Here is a 20,000-nt window from a genome sequence, read left to right as displayed (position 1 = left end):
CCCAAGCGGCGCATCTCTTCCTCCCAGGAGAGTCCCTCAAAAGGTAAGACAGCCATGGGCCCCCCACCCCAGCTCGGGGCCTTCTCCAGGCTAAGCCCCCCAAGTACCCCAGGCCCTTCCCTCTCCTGGCGGTCCTTCCCGGGACACCACCCCACTCGTCAGAAGCCTTCCATGGCAGCTTCCAGCATTTCCAACAATGCCCCTGACGTGGGGGCCCTGGTGGGGCTCCCCCTCCACCGTGGGGCACCTCCCGCCTCTTCGCGAAGCCTGGGATCTCGGGAGCTTCCTCAGGTGCCACCAAAGGCCCAGACCGTGGGTCAGGCCGGTTGTTGTCTCAACACACTGCCCCGACTTTTGGATCGTGTCATTGTCCTTCGTCCATCTGTCTGCCTAAGCAAGCCTCCTTCTCAACGTGACTTATTTTCCTTGAAGTGGCAGTAAAAGATGAGAGAACTGACAAAGGGAAAGATCTGTGCACGCGCGCGCGCGCGCGCGTGTGTGTGTGTGTGTGTGTGTGCGCGTGCACGTAGGTGTGAGCCTGTGTGTCTGTGTACGCGGGTAGGTATGTTTCTGCACGTGTGTAAGTGCGTGTATCTTTACTGAGTAAACCTTGGGTAGGTGCAAGAAAGGCATGTGGGAAAGTGACAGCGGAGACTTCTGGGTCCTGAGCCTCTAGCAGGCAGAGGACAATCCCGCTGAGGTTCCAGAAGCTCCGGCTTTTCTCTCGTGTTCCTGCATCCTCCCAGCTCTCGGGCCTGGGAAGGCCCCCGGCTGACTTTCCTGAAGCAGAAGCTGAAGCATAGAAAGGAGCCTGCACTGGCTCAGTATCTAAAATCACAGGGAAGCCAGATTCCTATTTTGAAATTCAGATGAAAGCCAAGCGAGGGTTCTTCTGGAATGTGGATGATTATTCTATTCCTCGGTGCAAATAACATCATTTTCACTTAGATTTTGAGAAAAGAAGAAAGTCTCTCTTTTTGGAGGCTCTGAGACTGCACGAGCTCATGCTAGGGAATGGGGGGGAGGGGGATAACTCTGGTTTAAAATATTTATTAATTAAAAAAAAGTTAAAATATTTATTTATACAAAGATGATGAGAAAAATCTCATGCAAACTCTTGGCATACAATAAAAATAACAGAAATATTCACAGGATGATTTTTTTGTTTACAAAATAACTCATTTTAAAATTATCTTAAACAAGAAATCCAAAAGATGAAGTTGTTTCCCTCTCTGGGCCTGAAAGCACCTTTCAGAGTAATGGGACAGCCATCCCCTGCAAACTGCCATCGTCCTCCAAGGTGCATGTGTCAAGACTGGCACGCCTGCTCATCACTATGATTAACGACTAACACGCTAAGACGACTACTCGGAAAATGAGACATCGACCTATGAACGTTGGCGTCACGGAGGCCCCGAGAGCACGGCCGGCCCTTCCCAAGGATGGATGTGGACGCAAAGCGCTCCTCAGACAAAGGGTAAGAGAGCCTTGAGAATGGCCTGGATGGCATCTGCTTCTGCTCAATTACAAATCTGCCTTGGATTTATAATCTGTGTATATTACAAGATATTTGCATAATTAAAACAATTAAGGGATTGACAGATCATGGCAATTAGAAATACATCAGACGCTGAATGGTGTACAAAAGAGAGCTTCAATATGAAACAGTGATCCTCTGAGATCGGGACGTCCCACGGGGCAGAGGAGCCCAAGGACCCTGGTGGGCTCAACACTCAAAGGTCTTCCTCAGAAGTATTGGCACTGCGCCTCCAGGGTTCCATCTTTACCCAGAGACAGGTGCTCCCCTTTTCTCCCCAGGAAGCCACCCAGTTGGCTCAGGGCTCCCGCAGCTCCTTCCTGCAGACTCTTATCTCATTTTGCGTAGCCTGATTCTGTTTTCTTTGTCTCTCTTTCTAAGGAGAATTATGAACTGGTTGAAAAAATGCTCCTGGTCCTTCTTCTTCTGAACAAGCCGGAACCTCTGATCTCGGCCATATTTTTCAGCAAACTCTTTGAACGTTGTTCTGAAAAATCGAAAAACAAATCCCAGAGTCATTCAGATTGTTCAGTAGCTAACATGAAAGCCCCGGGTTTCCTAGAGAGAAAGTTATACTGTGGAAAGAATGATGGCCTTGAAGTAAGGAAGCCTGAGCCTGAGCCTTGTCTGGGATCTTAGTTACCCTTTGGGAGTGTGGCCAAACCAGGCAAGTTCTCCGGGGAGCCTGTTTCCAAATGAGGCTGATGATGCCTGGGGTGAATGTGAGGAAAACACAAAGAAAACCAGATGTTCTAGAGCAGAAACTCTTAGTTTGGGGCCCGCTCACCCTCTTTTCCCTCCAATAGGATTTTCACTACTTTTCGCCGTCAGTGATTTCCTTTCCTTTGTATTTAATACCTATGATTCTATTGAGCTTCCCCGGGCGGATTATGAAAGGTGCATGACACCCGCAAAAGGCAGAGAGACCCTGTTCTGGAAGACTGAGCTTTGGGCTGATTGTTCTCTTACCAACAATCATCCAAGGCTTCCCCAAAGCTGGTTGTGGCCACCTCAATATGGTCAGACTGACGATTCTAACTGATGTTCACATGGCACTGTAAAGGCTTGGAAATAGTTTGGTCCATGATGAAGAAATAAAAACCCGGAGAAACAACCTCGTCATCCAGATCTACCTCTTGAGACTCAGAATAGGGAGGACTCGAACAGGCTCAGAGCTGGAAAAGATCTACCAGGGCCCAACCTCAACTCTAACGAGTAACGGGGGACTCCTTGCCCTCCGTCTGAGAGCAGCTCTCTCTGCTAGGCAGTTTCCCCAGCTTTGAGCCTCAGTCTTCAACTTCCATTCATTGTTTCTGATGTTCCTCTCTTGGGCCGGACACAATAGATATGAAGCTCTTCAATCGCATAACTGATAAACACTTAAAAAATAAGGTATTTTAAGTCAGGCCAAAGTACTGTGAAAACGAAGGCAAAAATCATACGGCTTGTGTCATTACAGCATTCCGATCCTATGGGGAGGAGCGGGGGAGACAGTCCATCAATGAACATTCATGAAATGTCTCCTCTATTCTACACATTATGCTGTTTTACAACATGTACCTATATATAAGTCTGTGCAAAGTATACACTCACTGGAGCCCATGATTGCTTTGATAAGAAACTCACGCTACCGATTCTGACAGGCATTTCCTTTGCAACTTCAGAACCCAAACTGAGGTTTATATTTCATATATATATATATGACCACCTACTGTCTGCCTGTCTGTCTCTCTCTTTCTCCTTTCTCTGTCTCTCTGTTTCTCCCTCTCTCTCTGTCTCTCCCTCTCTCTCCTCTGACTCTCTTTCTCCTCTTTCTCTGTCTCTCCCTCTGTCTCTCCCTCTCTCCTCTGACTCTCTGTCTCTCTCTGTCTTTCTCTCCCTCCCTCTCTCTCTCTCTCTCTCTCTCTCTCTCTCTCTCTCTGTCTCTGTCTCTCTCCCCTCTGATTCTCTGTCTCTGTCTCTCTCTGTCTCTCCCTCCCTCTCTCTCTGTCTGTCTGTCTGTCACTCTCTCTCTCTCCCCTCTGATTCTCTGTCTCTGTCTCTGTCTCTGTCTCTCTCTCTCTCTGTCTCTCTCCCCTCTGATTCTCTGTCTCTCTCTCTGTCTCTCTCTCTCCCTCCCTCTCTCTCTCTCTCTCTCTCTCTCTCTCTCCCTCTCTCTCCGTCTCTCTCTGTCTCTCTCTCCCTCCCTCCTCTCTCTCTCTCTCTCTCTCTCTCTCTCTCTCTCTCTCTCTCTCTCTCTCTCTCTCTCTCTCTCTCTCTCTCTCTCTTTCCTTCCTCTTCCTCTCTCATTAACTTCATTAATTTCTAAGGCTTCGATTATATTGTGATGGTGTCTATGGCAGGGCCCCGCAGGTCTCTATATCTAGTATCAATCTTACCTGTGAGCTTCAATCTTGTATCACCAGCTGGCTACGGGGCATTTCCAATGGGATATTCTGGAGCTGCCACAAAGCCAAAATGCTCACAAAACAGATCTCATTAGCTTTTCCCTCTAAGCCCATGGGGCTTCCCAACTCCTCCATTTCTGCCAAGGCTCTACCCTTCTTTCAGGCTCGCTGAGTTGTCACCTTAGCACGATTCTCAGCTCATCATTTTGGGGAATTGAGGGGTCGTCCTCAATTGGGGATTGACTGAACAAGCTATGGTACGTGATGGTGATGGGGTACTGCTGTGCTCTAAGAAACGATGAGCAGGATTATTTCAGAAAAAATCTGGAAGGACTTCTGTGAGCAGACTCAAGAGCACTGTACACCATGGCAGGAATAGTTTTTGATGAACAATCGTGAATGACTTAGTTATTCTCATCAGTACAATGATCCAAGACCATTCCAGAGACCCATTATGAAAAATACCATCTGGTTTCAGAGGAAGAACTGATGGAGCCTGAATGCAGCCTACAACATGCTATATTTCACTTCTTTCTTCCTTCCTTCCTTCCTCTCCTTTGTGTTTACGATGGCACCCACAAAATGACTAATATAAGATAGTTTACCATCTTGGGGAGGGAGGGCGAGAGGAAGAGTGAGGAGGGAGAGAATTTGGATGTCAACAGTAAGAAGAGAGAATGTAATCAAATGCCAGATATTGCCATTTCTACAACTCTAACATCTTTCCCTTCTGATCCATTCTCTGCTCTCACATACTACTTCCTTTCAGCTGTTCATCAACTCTTATCAAAATTATGACAACAACCCCCTAACTGGTAGCCCTTTCTCAAATCTCGACTCATTTCAGCCAACTCTCTCCAGAGCCACCTCTTCTTTTTTAAGCGCATAGTTCTCCTAATCAATAAACTCCATTGGCTTCAAACTCCCACCCATCTCAAATGTACACTTTTCGGTTAACCTATACTCAGTGTCTCCCACAACCTTGCCTATCTCCTTGCCCGTTAGGTTCTATCCTCCTCCTATGATCTGGGAGCCAGTCAAATAGACTGCCTGTTCCTCGCACATCATATCACTATGCTTTTTGCCTTTGCGATTCTGCGTCCCTCGTGCGTGGCGTGGCCACTTCCTCCCCTTTGCCTTCTATCATTCTTCCTTTACACCGACACATCCTCGAGCATGACCATGAATCCTTCCAACCTCTCCCCCCTCAGCTCAGCCTCCAGTGGCCTCCGTCCTTCAGGTCACTTTTATGTTTATTTTTCTCCTGCTCTATATTTCTAATTTATTGTCTCCTCGGCTGGAACGTAACTTCCTTGCCAATAGGAATTTCTTCCGTTATTTGTATTTGAATCCTCAGTGAAAGGTCTGAGTCTTCTTAGCAATATTTACTGATTGAGGGGGTCTTGTCCCTGAGTCTGATTTCCTCTCTGTCATGTCACACTACAAATTAAATATAGGATAAGGTCACGACGATGAGGAGGGAGGGGCACTAGTGTCTGCAGGCATCAGGCAGAGCCTCACTTCAGAGACAGTGATTGAGCTTTGAAGTGAGAGAGGGATTGGGATTCAGAGGTGAGGAGGACTTTTCTGGTACCATACAAAGGGCCAGAGATGGGAAATTGAAAGCCCAGTATAAGGAACCAATCAGTGGAGTCGCGCTGCATTTGAGAGAGAATGTAGGTAAAAAAGGATATTGGGGTCCCCATGTGACATGCTGTCAATGCTGTCAAGTTCCCCCAAGGCCTCCTGGGGGGGCATGTCCCCAGACCCCACGTGATGCCATCTTGAGATCCCTCACTATCCCAACGACCCTTCTGCAGACCTCTCCAGGTTGTTGCCCAGAAGGAATGGAATGAGATTTCTGATCAATACAGGATAATTCCTTTCACCAGCTCTGGCTGTCTGTTTTCTCTTTCCAAAGTCAGGTGTGCCTCACGATAGGAAAGCCCAATCCATGGAAATCTGAGCCTCCAGAATCAATTATTGAGCAGGGCCATCCCTCATGCTGTCACGAGATCCATCCCTTCCTAATGGATCTGCTGCAGGGGTGCTCTAAGAAATGATCCTTCTCAATCGATTAAAATGATTTGTAGATACCTCATCACCATCCCAGACAGAGGGGCTGGGCAGGACAGGCAAACCAAGCGGGAGAGGAGCAATTGGAAATGAGGAAAACATGTTTCTAGAATAGCTCCAAAAATCAACAGGTTCACCTCTTAGGTAGATACCATGTGCCGCTCCTTTGGAGATGGGAGAAAATGGCAGAACCCCAAGTGTTTGGCTTCTGGCACAGGTCAGAATGACGCAGGGCCACCTGGGTCAAACCAGGCAGGAGCTAGTGCAGACCCGTCTCATCCACGTTGATGGCAGAGTCTGAGTACATACTCAGTGGGGCTAGTGACTAGAGAGTAGAACAAAGACTCTGGGATGGAAGAATCCTCCTTTCTTGGATCTTAATCCAATAATCATTCACACTTCTTTAAATTTGCAATATTTTGTAAATAGAGTATTGTCTCTGATTCCTCCAAGAAAATGGTGAAGCACTCTCGACTCGAGCATACCCCCTGTACAGATGAGGAAATGAAGGCCCAGAGATGTCAGGTGATTTGCTCAAGGTCATTGCATGAGTGATGAAAGTGGCTGTGGAGCCTCTTAATTCTAAGGGCAGCACGCTATCCGATAGACGGCGCCGCCTCTCTCTTGGCTAGATTAGACCCTAGTACTTGGACCAAAGCCTGGGTCATGGAGGCATGTTCATTTATTCCACATTAGCTTTTGTGTTGTTTTTTTCTTTTGCTAACTGTTAATTCTTCTCTTTCTTTTACTGATAGACTTAATGTGTCACCTGCTGGGCTTTGCTTAACTATCCTCCTTATCCCTCAGAGGTAGCCCTGAGTAATAAGCTGGATCTGCCTGCTATGAGGAGGTGAATATGGTAATTAATGGGACTCTGTCTCATTTTGCAGTGAGGGCTACTCTCAGTTTGTAGGGATGGGCCTGGGCATCCTACCTGCTAATTACCCAATCCATTTTACTCAAAGGCCCTTACTGGGTTTGGTATTATAAATCATTAAGAAGCAGCAAGGAGAAATAGCTAGAAAAGAGCTGTTTGGGTTCCTAGGGTTCATTTATGTGGAATGAGTAATGAGAAGCAAACCAGAGGGAGAGCTCCTGACTCATTTGAACCCTTTTCATGACCCTGGATTTGAAAGAGGCCTGAAGAGCAAGGACATGACCCCAGCAGGCACCTGAAAACCACTCATCTCTTCAGACTAGCTGCCCTGGATGGTCCTGAGAGTCCTCCCTGACCCTGGATCATGACAGATTTAGTGGCTTCCATTTCCTCATTGGCGGGCTTCCTTGTTCTTCAGTTGTTTCCCCTAAAAACTCTGATCTCTGTGTCCAGGCTGTGACAAGGAAATCACTTTAAAAGATTGATATATATTAATTTAAGGTCACCAAGGAATTCAGCTATGTAATTCCTTAATGAAAACTCAAGTCAGCAGTCAACCTTTTATGGAGTTTAATTACAAACAGGAGGAAGAAAGGTATTAGAGATAGAGAGAGAGAGGGAGAGAGAAAGGGGAGAGAAGGGAATAGGGCTTAAATACCCCTTCTGTTTAGGCTGGGCCAAAAGGCCCAAGCCCTTAGATAGCTGAGGCAAAGAAAAGAGATCAGTCCCTATCACTCACGTGACCAAAATGGAGAAACAGTCTCAGGGGCCTCCACCTCCAGCTTCCTTCAGAGCAAGCTTCTCAGAGCACAACCTCTCAGAGCAAAGCCTCTCCAACCAACCACCCCTAGTCCTCAGACCCCGCTATCTTTAAGGAAACCATCCAAGTTCCCTCCCCTCAGTTCTCACATCTACCAATCACTGTCCATGTCTTCCCTGTGCCAATGATGGCTCTACCTTAACCCAGGACCGCCCAGAGGTCTGTGGCTTTGCACATGTCTGTTGAAGGTCATATTCTCAAATAATTAAATCTTGATCCTTTCCTGCAGCCCTTCCTAAATCCTGTTACCCTGAGTAGGGTGGAGATTGGAATAATTAAATTTTGATCTATGCTGCAGCCCTTCCTAAATCCTGTTAGGACTGAGTAGGGTGGAGATTGTATTTCCAAGACCTGGTTCTGTCATTCCAAGTATCTCTATTGTATCAATTCTAAAATCAATCATGACTCCTGTTCTATGCTTAAGCATAGGTCAAAGCCCTTTCCATTGTTCAGCAAAAGGTTTCTGTCCTAAAGTAATCTTAAGAAGGGAGGAGGAGGAACCTCCCATGCCAATGGGGTTCACATTCCAATAGACTATCATATCAGTAAGAAATTTTCCAAGCATGAAATTTCCCAAAGGTGAAATTTCCAACATTTATAAGTCTAAGAAATTTTAAGGTTTACAAGGCACTGTTTCTCTTTCTTTGCATCTCCTTCCCAGAGCCTGGAACATCGTTGGTGCTTAGTCAATTTTGGTTCAAACAAATTTAATTTGGAAAAGAAAATCAGCTTCAGAAGTAGAGGCCTATTTTGGACCTCCACACGAACTTATGTTTTATTCAAAGCCAAGATAAAGATGCATTTTATCTTCTTGAACGCAGATGACTTTTTGGAAAGTCCAATTGTCTGAATTTTTCTGGAAAACATGAGGGAGGAGGAGGCTAGAATCTGGATCCAGCCCAAAATGGAGAGGTCCTTGCAGCTCCCCACGTTGAGTCTCAGCTCTGGGATCCTTCACGTTGCCTCTGTGTGTCCTGTCTGACATACTGGATGATTCTTTGCTCTTTTCTGGGCTTCAGGTTTGCCCTCTGTTCAGAGGAGGGGTTAGACTAATTGACCTTAATTGAAGCTAGGAAGCACTAAATTTCTGAGACTCTTCCAATGGAGTGCAAGAGAGAAATCATAAGGTTTGCTCTCCATACCCCAAATCTGCTCCCTTGGAATGACTCCTTGAACATCCGGGAAGTTCTTGATGGAGTGAGGCACAGGTTTGAGTTTGCAGAACAAGAGTTGTTGAATCTCAGGGGTCTCAGCCCTGACGCTGACATATAGCAAATGTTTTCCTCTCTAGTCCTCCAGCCTTTGCTGAAAAGCCTTAAGGGATGCGAGAGCAGGTCGTCCTTGCTCTTGGGAGGCTCTGATTTGGGAGAAGGGCTTCCCTGGGTCATGGCTCTCTCTTTCTCTCCAATGTCTGCCAAAGGATCCCACAGACTTTCTGCCTTCTCAAATCAAACATGATTCTCACACCTCATGGCATTAATTCTAGAAATCAATGTCTAGCCAAGCTAACTCCAGGGCCATGATGGCCACAATGGGGCTGAGGTGAAACCTCCCTGGGCTTCCTTCCCCTGGGCGAGTCCTGGATTCTTTGAGGACCTTGGTAACAAAGGCAGCCAGAGGAAGGAGAAGGAGGTGAAGTCTGAGTCAGTAAGTTGTTTATCCCATGAGCAGTGGTCTAGGGTTCTCCCAACTAGTGGCTGAACCTGCTGAGTGAGTGGGAAGGGCAGCCATCTTTCTCTTTGTTACCATGGTTATAGTGGAGAGAATGGGTTTGGGCTCAAGGTTACATGAGGGAGGGCAGGATGGGAAATGAATTTGGACAGACTTTTAGATCATTCCAACCTCTTTCCTTTCACATTTCTAAATGATGTTTGGGGCTCCCAGGATACACGTGGGACGTATTGAGTGCTCAGAACTCAGGGACTTCTTTGATCTTCCCAGCAGTCTCATGAGGAGAGCAGGCTGGGAGAACAACTTCCAATATTATACATGTGTAAACAGAGGCGCCCATTAGCAGAGTAACTAGCAGGTCCAAGTTCATCCAGGCAGACCAATGGAGAACTCCTTGTCTCTGGAAACCCAAGATGACAGCCTCAGTGATGGGATAAAGGCATCCTCAGAAACATACTGAAACAGTGATGCACTTCAGATTTCATTGAGGGAAGTCTGCTGGGTCTATTGGGCATTCCTACCAAAGCTTCCATTCCCAGAGCTCTGGGTAGGCTACAAAGACCAAGGACCCAAGTCATTCTTTTCATCCCCCACTGGATATAAGAGTTGCATCTACTCTCCTGTATTCCTCCTTTTTGGTCTTCCTACTCCATTCTCTGTAACAGAGCAGCCCTGGGATGAAAGTTTGAACTGAACTGAATCCTCCAACACACTTGGTGAGGCCGAGCCCATTTTCTTCATTCATCAGTTGTGGAAATTGAGGCTTGACGTTGAGTTGGCCTTATTTGCTCTTGATATTTTAACTAATAAAAAATGGATTAGCAAATAGCAAATGCCTCTTCCTTCCCAGGTGAATTTAGGGAACTCGGGAAGGCAAGAAAGGAAGGATCAAGGCAGTCTGTACGGGACAGCCTGGGAAAGGAAGGAAAGCCTTCTTAATCCATTAGCCAGGCACTAATAATTCACGCCATCATTTATTAATCACCTATTGTATGCAAGGCATAGAACTGACTGTAGAGATAAAACAAACAAGCTGCATCCAGAAAAGGGCTTTGAAATGCCTTAGCTGCTACCTGCACTCCCCACCCCAGGCCAGCAGGATGGATACTTCTCTGTACCTACCTGGGAGACAACTTGGATTCCTCAAGGAGTTTTTTAAATTCTTCTTTGGCGAGCAGTAACTTACTTTTCTTTTCCTTATACTCTTCCTTTATTCTGGTTTTGACAAACTGTTCAAATATCTTATGAAAACCACAAAAAAGAAAGAATAATTAGCAAGAATCCTAGCATTGGAATTCATTTCTCAGTGCTTGGTTTAGCTCCCCAAAGACACAAGTATGAGCTAATAAACTTCCTATTCTTTGCTGCCCTTGGGGGTCTTCAGGTTCACTTCTGTGGGGGAAGGTGACCAGCTCTGACACCAAAAGGGACTTTCCAACATACCTATGGACATTTATTTATTTATTCATTCATTCATTTATTTATTAATTTGTTTATTTATTTTTTATTTATTCATTCATTTGTTTTTACATCCCTACCTTTGTCCAATACTATGTACTGGTTCTAAGGCAGAAGAGTGGTGAGGACTAGGCAATGGGGGTTAAGTGATTTGTCCAGGGTCATGCAGATAGGAAGTGTCTGAGATCTGATTTGAACCCAGGACCTCCCATTTCTAGACCTGGCTCTCCAACCACTGAGCCACCCAGCTGCCCCCCCCCCCTTTATGGATATTTACTGAGACTCCTCCATCATGTGGAACCACAGTTAGCATCCTGAAGTGGGGAACTCCAGGGATCTGAGGGATAATTGAGGCAGATTCTCTTGCCGTTTGGATGAGGACTCAGAGCGTCAGAAGAGACAAGGAGTGTCTTGCCCAAGGTCAGAGTTAGTGAATGCAGAGCCTTCATTAGAGTCCATTCTTTGGAAGAGAAACACAGTACATTTTCTCCCTTCCATATACATTGACTTTGTTATAAACAAAAAGCTACTTTTTGACTCCGAAAATGTGGATTTGCATAACACGGTCTTTCTCATCTCAGATTCAACAAATACTTCTACCATTGGAGAGTGCGCTGTCTTGTCAAGGCTCGTTCAGCTCTCCCTGAAGCACCACAATTCAATTACAGTATTTAAAGCCTCCCACTCTTCCCCTGTAGAAGAAGGGGCCCTAATTGAACTGTTTCTTGACAAAGCCATCAACACTTCCTTCTGCCAAGTGACAGTAGCTTATGAAGGAGAAGAAAAAAGAGCAACTAATTGATTTCTCACATTTCGAGTTCTAGAAAGAAGCACACGGCCCCGGGCACTTGGTCCTGCGGTGCCCATCGTGGCCGAAGAGAGTTATTTGGATGCCTTTGGCTCCCCGGGCAGATCCTTTGGCCCTTCCCTTCTCACATTCCGGAGAATGGCATGTGCATGCTCATCAAGTGGGCAATAATAGAAGCAAACTTAAACGGGCCACGATCTTTACGTCTTGTGCCACACGTGGGGGTTGGTCAAGGGAGTCACTAGTAAATGGGATGAATTAATTCTCAAATCAATTAAACAGTTCAGTGAGATTACAGTGTCAGCTGTTCTCTCTCTATTTCTAAGGATCTGAATGAACACTTGGTACCCAGTAGTGGGTGTGTCTGTCCCTGGCAAATGGAGAGTGGACACAAGGAACTCTTTGGGAATGACTGAGTGGGAGCCAGAAGGACCAGCTCTTTGTGGAGTCACGCTCCCCACCATGATCTATATATAAGAGCAGCATCTACCAAGGGGTAGCTGAGTCCTGGGGGCAATAGGATGAGATGGTTCAAGAGCCAGAGGCTTCTGAGGCACTGAATGGTTTACTGAAGAAGCAGCTTCTGCCTGAAGGAGAATGTGTGCCCTCAGCCTGAGAGGGGTTTGTCCACTCTTGTCTTGCCTTGGTTCTCCAGGCTTGAAGCTTCATCATTCAAGAGTTTGGGCCCAAGACTTGTCCAGGGGAATGTAGCCCTGGCAGTGTGCTTCTCAGCAAGGGGACGGTACATGCACAAGTCACAGTCACTCCCACCCCCTGGCCATTGCCAGGAGTTAGTCAGTCCATATGGAAAGGAAATTGCTTGCTCTGTTTCTATCCAGAAGATGAATTAAACCATAGGCTGATCCTCCAAGTCTCAGGGGTAGAGAGGGTGCCGGACTTTGGGGAAAGAGATTCTTCCTTCGAGCTGCTCCCAGGCCAGCCTTTGCTGGAGTGGAGTGGGAGGGTGGGGGTGGGCATGGAGCTTGTGACCTACCTTGCCCAATTATTTATGGGCTCCTGGGAGTCCTTTGCATCTTCTTCAAAAAATAAGTTTATATCATTGTTCGGCATGAATGATACTTTCATTGTTGTTCCTCTCAAATGGCTTCTGCTACCTTGATGACCTAGATGAGAGCTAAGGAGGCTGTCACCTTTGGGTAGCAAAGGTGTCGTGCCACTGGAGTAATCGCTGCTTACTGAGGGGGTGAGGAACATCCTTAAGCGATGTGGGTTCCACAAGGGGCCTCTGAAGTCCCCTCCAAATTTCAATTCCAGGATTGTGGCTTTGGGAATCCATTATTTCCTGATGCAGTGTCAGAGTCTCAATGAAGAGCCTCTTCACGTCGTGGATCTTTTGTTCCTTCTTGTAAAAGGTAAAGACGTGAACTAGCTATTTCTGGGGCCTCGGCCGGGAGCTGTTATCATGATCTCCAAAAGAAGAAAGAGCTGATGAATGCCAAACTGGCCAATGCAGCGTCAGGTCTCAGACTGGTCGAGACGACCACAGATGAACATTATCGCTGCTGTATCGTATCTGACTTATTTTGTTAAACATTTCCCAGTGACACCGTAATGGGGTTTGGACTCCCAGAGGTTTTGCTGTTGTTTTACTAGAATGAAATTCTCAGAAGAGAAAATATGAACTCAAAGACATTTCCTTCTCTTCCTCTTTCCAAATGAACTTCAAACGAAGTCCCAGAACCATTTAATAAAAGACAAATAGAGCTTGATACATGCCCCCATCTGAAAAGAATTTAGCCAGCGATCCAGCCAATTATATGCCATCCACTTGGCTTAAACCCTACTTGGAAATGAAGAAAACCCTGCTTTGTACTCAGTCTTCAAGGGCCTGAAAGTGGAGCAGCCAAGACAGTAAAGGCTACATGAGGACTGGCTTCACCTTCAAGGCTAAGGGAGGGTCCTCAGGTCCAGCTCTGGCACACTTTGGTCAGACCACTTTGGGGAGCAGCCACAACTAAACAAAGATGCTGATGATAAGCTTGGACTGGCTGGCCAGGATGCTGAAGGTTTCTGAGGATGTGTCCTAGGAGGGGAATCAGAAGCTGGGGATGCTCTGCTGGGGAGGGCCTCCAGGTCTCCTTGCAGGAGAGGCCTGGCAGCTGGTTCAAATTTCTTAAGAATTGTCCCGTCGGGGGCAGCTGGGTAGCTCAGTGGATTGAGAACCAGGCCTAGAGATGGGAGGTCCTAGGTTCAAATCTGGCCTCAGACCCTTCCCAGCTGTGTGACCCTGGGCAAGTCACTTGACCCCCATTTCCTAGCTCTTACCACTCTTCTGCCTTGGAGCCAATACACAATATTGACTCCAAGACGGAAGGTGAGGGTTTAAAAAAAAAAAAGAATTGTCCTGTCATTAGACTGCTCTTGGAGGATCAAAAAGGCAGGAACAATGGGGTGGGGTGGGGTGGGGTGGGGTGGGGTGGGGGGCATTTCAGAAAGCCAGACTTTGACTTGCTGTGAGGACGGAGGAAATGATGATTTAGCAATGAAAACTTTCGCTAAGTGGCATGGGTTACTTGGGAGGTTGTGGGAGCCTCTTCTTTGGAGGTTGTTAAGCAGTCTACATTTATCACATGGGCGACAGACAGCAACATTCTGGACTGCTTGGCCAGAATCCATAAACGTAACCCTTGGACTCACCTACATTGCCCATGAGTCCTTCCAGCTCAGACCTGAGAGGGACCCCTGCAGGCCTTGAGAACACCAAGTCTGGGGTCCTGACTTTTTCACATTCAATGGGTACATGGAAAACTGCCACAGACACCGTCTTTTTGATGTTGTTGGGGAGGGCCCGTGTCTGTGTTGGGAGTGAGAAGGCCAGCCTGGGTCGCCTCCTGACTCTTCCATTAGACTATGAGCTTGGAAGGATGTCCCCATCTTTGTAAGTGAGCTTCTCTTTCTGTAAGGCGAGGTGATCAGACTTCCCTCCAGCTGACATTCAGAAGTCCCGTTCTTTTGTCATTTGGTCCTCCATGACTGTGAATATGCCCATGCCGAAGCAGGAGAAAGGACATGCAAAGCCAGGCCAGAGAGACCATGGCGCCCTGGAGAGCTCTGCACTTGGAGTTTCCAGTCTAGTCCTGTCTGTCATCATCAGCCTCAACATCTTTAGTCATTCACTCGGCTTCCTGGAGATGCTTCTCTTTCTGCCTGAATCCATTTTGCTACCCAAATCTTGCCCCACTCCCTTTCCTTTGCTCTGGCCACCATTTGTAGCTCCAGATGTTTTCTTTTTCCCAAAGCTAGAATCTCCTTCAGTTAGTCAGGCAAGAAGCGTTCATTGTTTACTAAATCCTGGGAACTGTGTTAAATCCTGGGAAGATAACTGCAAGTCAAATGAAAGATGGCCCTTGCTCTCACCCAGCTCACCTTCTCATGGGAGAAGATAGCCCTCTTGTCCCTTTGGCAGGAGCCTTTTTACTTACTGGTTCTGCCATCCTTCTCCAATATATGACAAGACTTCTCAAGGACTATTATTGCTTAGGGCTTGGCACAGAGAAGGGTTTATTGCCTATTGTTTCAGATGGGTATAGTCTAATTTTCAAATCTTAACGACTGCATTTGCATAAGAACCATTTGAATAATCTGCTTCAAATTCCAATCAATCTTTTCTTTGTGTTTCTTTTTGTTATGTTTCTTGCTGTTGTTCCTATCCAATATCTAGCTTGTCCTCCTGGAAATAAAGCTTAGATTGTCCAGAAGCAAACTCAGCCCATTTGCCTTTAATCTGGCCTTTCATATTCAATGGGAATCTGAGCAGATTGTTTTCAGTGAATGCCAAACCTCTGTACCCAGTCAATGGGGAAGAGAAAGAACCCAAGATTGGGCCCATTAATAAGCGAATCTGATCATCAGTAAGCTAGAACTCCCTTCCACCCACCTGCCTGTCAAGTATGGTGGGGAATAAACACTTTGATGAATGAGATGAGCCAAGAGGATGACAGCTAATGTCCACCAATGAGCAGCAAATGAATGTACTCAAATAAGAGAAGATTCCTTTCATAGAACTATATTGATTGTGGTGTCTAGAACTTGAAAGGACCTCCGGAGCTGTCTAGTCTATCTATTGTACGCAGGAAACGAAGACGAGGCCAGAATAAGGTATGACTTCTCCAAGGTCACACATCCAAAAAAATGGAGGTCCTGTGGATTCTCATCTAAATACTGTGTGTTGCTGCTCTTCTAGTCGGCTGGAACCTGTTGGATCATTGAAATAACAAACTGTGCTCTTGCTTTAATTTTGAAGGATGGATATTATTGTGTATGTGTGTGTTGCGTCGTTCTAAAACACGACCAGCTTTTGATTGGAAGCATGAGCTTGAGAAATGTCAATAGGGTTGATCTGATGATCCCTAGTGAGCAATTGTCTGCCAGTTACCTAAGGCCAGATTTTTGCTTCTTTGTGGTTCCTCTTTGCTGCCCAAGTAAAAGTAAACTCTAGAATTCTGGGCTCTCCAGAATGTGGCATGATTCTTCCTTTCCAGGCTTTTCTAGATTACTCCCCTTCACCCAGATGAGTTTTTCCTCTAACCAAAGTACAAATGTCCCTCCTCCTGGAGACCTGCCTACACAGGCTATTCTCTATTCTAAAAATGCCTTCCTCCCTTGCTTTGCTCGCTGAATCCCTGCTCTCTAGAGCTCCACTCAGGCTTTACTCCCTCCTTCCAGGGAGAACGGCTGCCCCTCCCAGTTTCTTACTGACTTTTCATCTCAGAAGCCATTTTGTTTTCCATTTGACTAATTTTACCCCTACTAGGCTGTGAGTTTGAAGTGGGAAGTGGCTTCCCTGAACTCTTCCCTCCTTAGATCGAAGCAGGAATTTGGGGGTGTCTTTTTTCCTTGCTTTTTGGCAACAGCTATTATGGAAATGTTTTTTGTATGAGTGCATTTGTTTAATCTGTACGGAATTGCTCGTCACTTCTGGCTCCTTGCACAGCCTGGAGTACTGATTCCAGTTCGCAAGTTCTCAGAGGGTTGGTCCAGACCAGTCCTGGCCGCGAGGACCACACCGGGAGGAACTGAGGAACCTGCAGCATCCCCAGATCCAGCGTCACCATCGTCTCTACACTGGGTGGACTCACCTGTTTCCGCTCCTCAGAGTTGAGTAGCAGGTAGCGGGGGTCAAATACGATTTTGTGTAGTTCCTTTTCCCACGTGGAGAAGGCCGACACCTGTAAGAAACAGCCGAGAGGCGGGTGATTAGGATCTCCCCAGGGACAAGCTCAGCAGCATCTCCAACCATGAGACGAACATGACCTCCGAAGGTCTCCTACAAACAAGGGGAATGACTAGCCCGACTTCCCGGAAAGTCTGTGCCTGAAGGAGGAGGAATCTCGAAATGGGGACATTCCCACTAAAGCCTTTCCTGCCACAAGAATCATCCCAGTGGGCCAGACGTGGCTGACTGGCTGTCATGGCGCTCATGGCTAGCCCAGTGCTGGGTTCACTCATAAGGATGAGTTTGGAGTTAAGCGGCTTGAAATAATTCCAATGTCTCTGGGAAACCCTGGAAGCTCCATGCACTGCCTCTGAAGGCCCTGGGGCTCCCACGCCCTGCTAGAATTAGGGCGAAGCGGGAATCCTCTGATCCTTTGGCAGACAGAACGAGAGTCCAGATGAGCTCAGCTTCAGTGCAACATTAACCTATCGGAAGCAATTCGATGAGAAGGTCCAAGCTCCTCTGGAGGTGGAGGAAGCAGACGCTGGGGGGAGGGGGAGGGTGCTGGGATGTCCATTTAGAAGGGCCAGAGAGATCCAGCCCAATGGAGATGAAGGAATTGGCTGTAACTGGGCGGGACACCAATGGCTTGGTCTCCTGGGCTGTGGTTGGAAAGAAGCTGGGGATTCCTGGGGCCTTGGGAGAAGAGAGGACCTCCCATTCCCTGCGACGGAGCCTTGGGATCACAGTCTGACAAAGGGGAGGAAAAAGGAACTGAGGAAAGATTTCCAGTCAGGAGATGAGATCCGGAAGAGGATTCCATGCTGCGGACTTTGGTCTGAAGGGATTTCCCTAAGGATTTCCCAGGAAACCTGAAGCCAGCCCCCTGCCACAAGCTCTGGACAATTTGCTAAGGATGCCCTGAGACCATGTGCTGAGTCCTGTGCCACAAGAGCCCTCAAGAAGCAGAACTTCCCCTCTCCCAGGGAAACCCATGCACAGGTCTCCCGCGCACCCATGGGCACACAGACCCAAGCACCAAGTGGGTGGAATCTGGCTACATAGCGGGTCATAAAACAGGAGCCTGGCAGCAGTGAGGAACTCGGGCCCAGTAGTCAAACCCAGACGTTCTCTTAGCTCTGAGGAGCCTGGGTTTCTCTAGACATAAAACGAGGGTAAGTCCTTGACCTGCCAGGGATGTTTTAAAGGAGGAACTTTCGCCCTACTCCTGGCGTGTGCAGGGGCAGTATGGGCAGTGGCCATGGGGCCAGATTTGGCTCAAGAAGACGTGGGCTGTTGGCCCTCTGGCTAAGTCCCTCAACCTCTGGGTGTGGAAGGTGACTCTTACACCAGATGCAGTGGAGGTACACTTGGCCTTGGCCCATAGCAGGCGGTGTGTGATGTGTGTGTGTGTGTGTGTGTGAGTGAGTGTGTGAGAGTGAGTGTGAGAGTGTGTGTGAGTGTGTGAGTGAGAGAGTATGTGAGTGTGTGAGAGAGTGTATGTGAGTGTGAGAGTGTGTGTGTGTGTGTTGGCTCCCTCTCCCATTTCTTTTGAATTTTGGAAGTGGACAGTGGTTTGCCTGCTACCCACATTGAAATCACAAGTGACAACAAAATGCAGGCAATGTCGATGCCCGCGAAGGAGGAATTTGCCAGGCCCCAATGCTGCCCCACTACAGGGGATGAAGCAAAAGCAAGACCTGGATGTGGGTGCGAGGTCCTCTTGGGCACAGCAACAAGAACTCCAGCCCATACCTTGGCCACGGTAGCTAGTCTGTGCTTCGGCTGGTCTCTGAGACCAACTGACTGGAGACAATGTTGGCTCTGGGAGCCGGGGTGGCCAGGCAGCATCTGTGTCCCGGGGCTCCTGCGTCCCCATGATGATGCCTGGAGTGGGTCCTCTAACAGGCCTCTCAGCCCCCACTCAGGGCAAATCTGCAGCTCTACGGTGTCTGCCCTTCAGGGTTAGCTTCCTTTTTGGTCTGGCTGAAGAGCATCCGTGCAAAATGAATGGGAGAGATGGTAGGTGGGGGTGAGTGGCTGGTGGGGTCCTAGGCAGAGAGACGGATGAAACGTACAGGGAGCAGCAGTCAAACCACTGTCCATTTCCAAAATTCCAACTAGGTAGGAGAGGGAAGAAGAAGGCATCAAGAGCACCAGTTAGAGGCCAGACACTTTTACAAGTGTCCCATTTCCTCCTCTTGACAACCCTGGAAGGCAGGGGCTGTTACTGTCCCCATCTGACTAGACCTGGCCAGTGAGATGCCACCCTGGATGAGGAGGAGGAAGACTGTCGTTTCAATCACTTCTCTGACATTGCTAGCTATGTGACCCTGGACAAGTCACTGAACAAATCTCAGCCTCAGTTTCTTCATCCATAAAATGGGAATCATGAATAGCACCCACCTCCTAAGGCGACTATGAGAATAAGATGATAAGTTGATGTTTATGAAGCACTTTACAAACCATAAAGTTCTTCAGGGCAGATTAGACCTTGATGGACCTGAGTATAGGCATAAAGGGATGAGCCCGGAGAAAGGGAAAGACTGAAAATAAGTGGCAGACTAGGGATGACAGAGGGGACAAGCTACTGAAGTGTTTGCACAAGTAGATAGGTCAGCCTTGGTAAGCAGTAAGTTCCCTTCTGTGTGTGAAGCAGGCGTGAACGAGGAAAGTGGCAGAAGGTGCCAGACACAATACGGAAGAGGAGAAAAGGAGACGCTCAGAGTGAATGGCCTCAATTTTTTTCTTAAAACTTGAAACATCCAAGACAGTTTAAACCCATTTTCTTGGCCCCAGAGAGATAAATTAGGAGTAGCAGGCAGACATTTTATAGATAAGTCAGCCTTGAAGGTGTCGTGGAGCTACACACTAAAACATGGGCACAAAAAGAAATCCAGGAACCCATGTGAAAATTTGAGGGGGAGCATGTGGGAGATGATCAATGGAGATAAAGAGGAGCTCATTTTGATGTGTCTGAAACAATTTGAGGACTCCCTCCCTAAGCCCAGCCTCCTTTCTAGCTTCACTTCTTCTGAAGGGGCCGCTGTGCTTCAGTAATCCATGCGTGACCCTTATTCTCCTCATATTCTCGTCGGTACGAGTGCCCCGACAGCTCTGGTAGCCATCTCTCTACTCACACATGGGCCACACTCATCCTGGCCTCCATCATATTGTGCCTCAACTACTG

At 47.4% G+C, this 20,000-nt stretch overlaps 1 protein-coding gene across 1 annotated transcript in view; it reads right to left on the bottom strand.

Annotated features, from left to right (window-relative positions):
• Positions 1–1,037: 1,037 nt before the first annotated feature.
• The window catches only part of TCERG1L (transcription elongation regulator 1 like), a 342,031-nt gene continuing 323,068 nt past the window's right edge, over positions 1,038–20,000 (bottom strand). Inside the window, exons 11-13 of the mRNA XM_001372407.5 lie at positions 16,734–16,823; positions 10,491–10,609; positions 1,038–2,024 (exon numbers count right to left, since the gene is read on the bottom strand). Of these exons, the coding sequence (XP_001372444.3) occupies positions 1,868–2,024; positions 10,491–10,609; positions 16,734–16,823 (366 nt within the window). The 3' untranslated portion in view covers positions 1,038–1,867. The remainder of the gene's footprint in view (positions 2,025–10,490; positions 10,610–16,733; positions 16,824–20,000) is intronic.

This window comes from Monodelphis domestica, chromosome 1, assembly GCF_027887165.1.
Source record: "Monodelphis domestica isolate mMonDom1 chromosome 1, mMonDom1.pri, whole genome shotgun sequence".
Classification (NCBI taxonomy): Eukaryota; Metazoa; Chordata; class Mammalia; order Didelphimorphia; family Didelphidae; genus Monodelphis; species Monodelphis domestica.
This window is presented reverse-complemented; position numbering and strand designations above follow the sequence as displayed.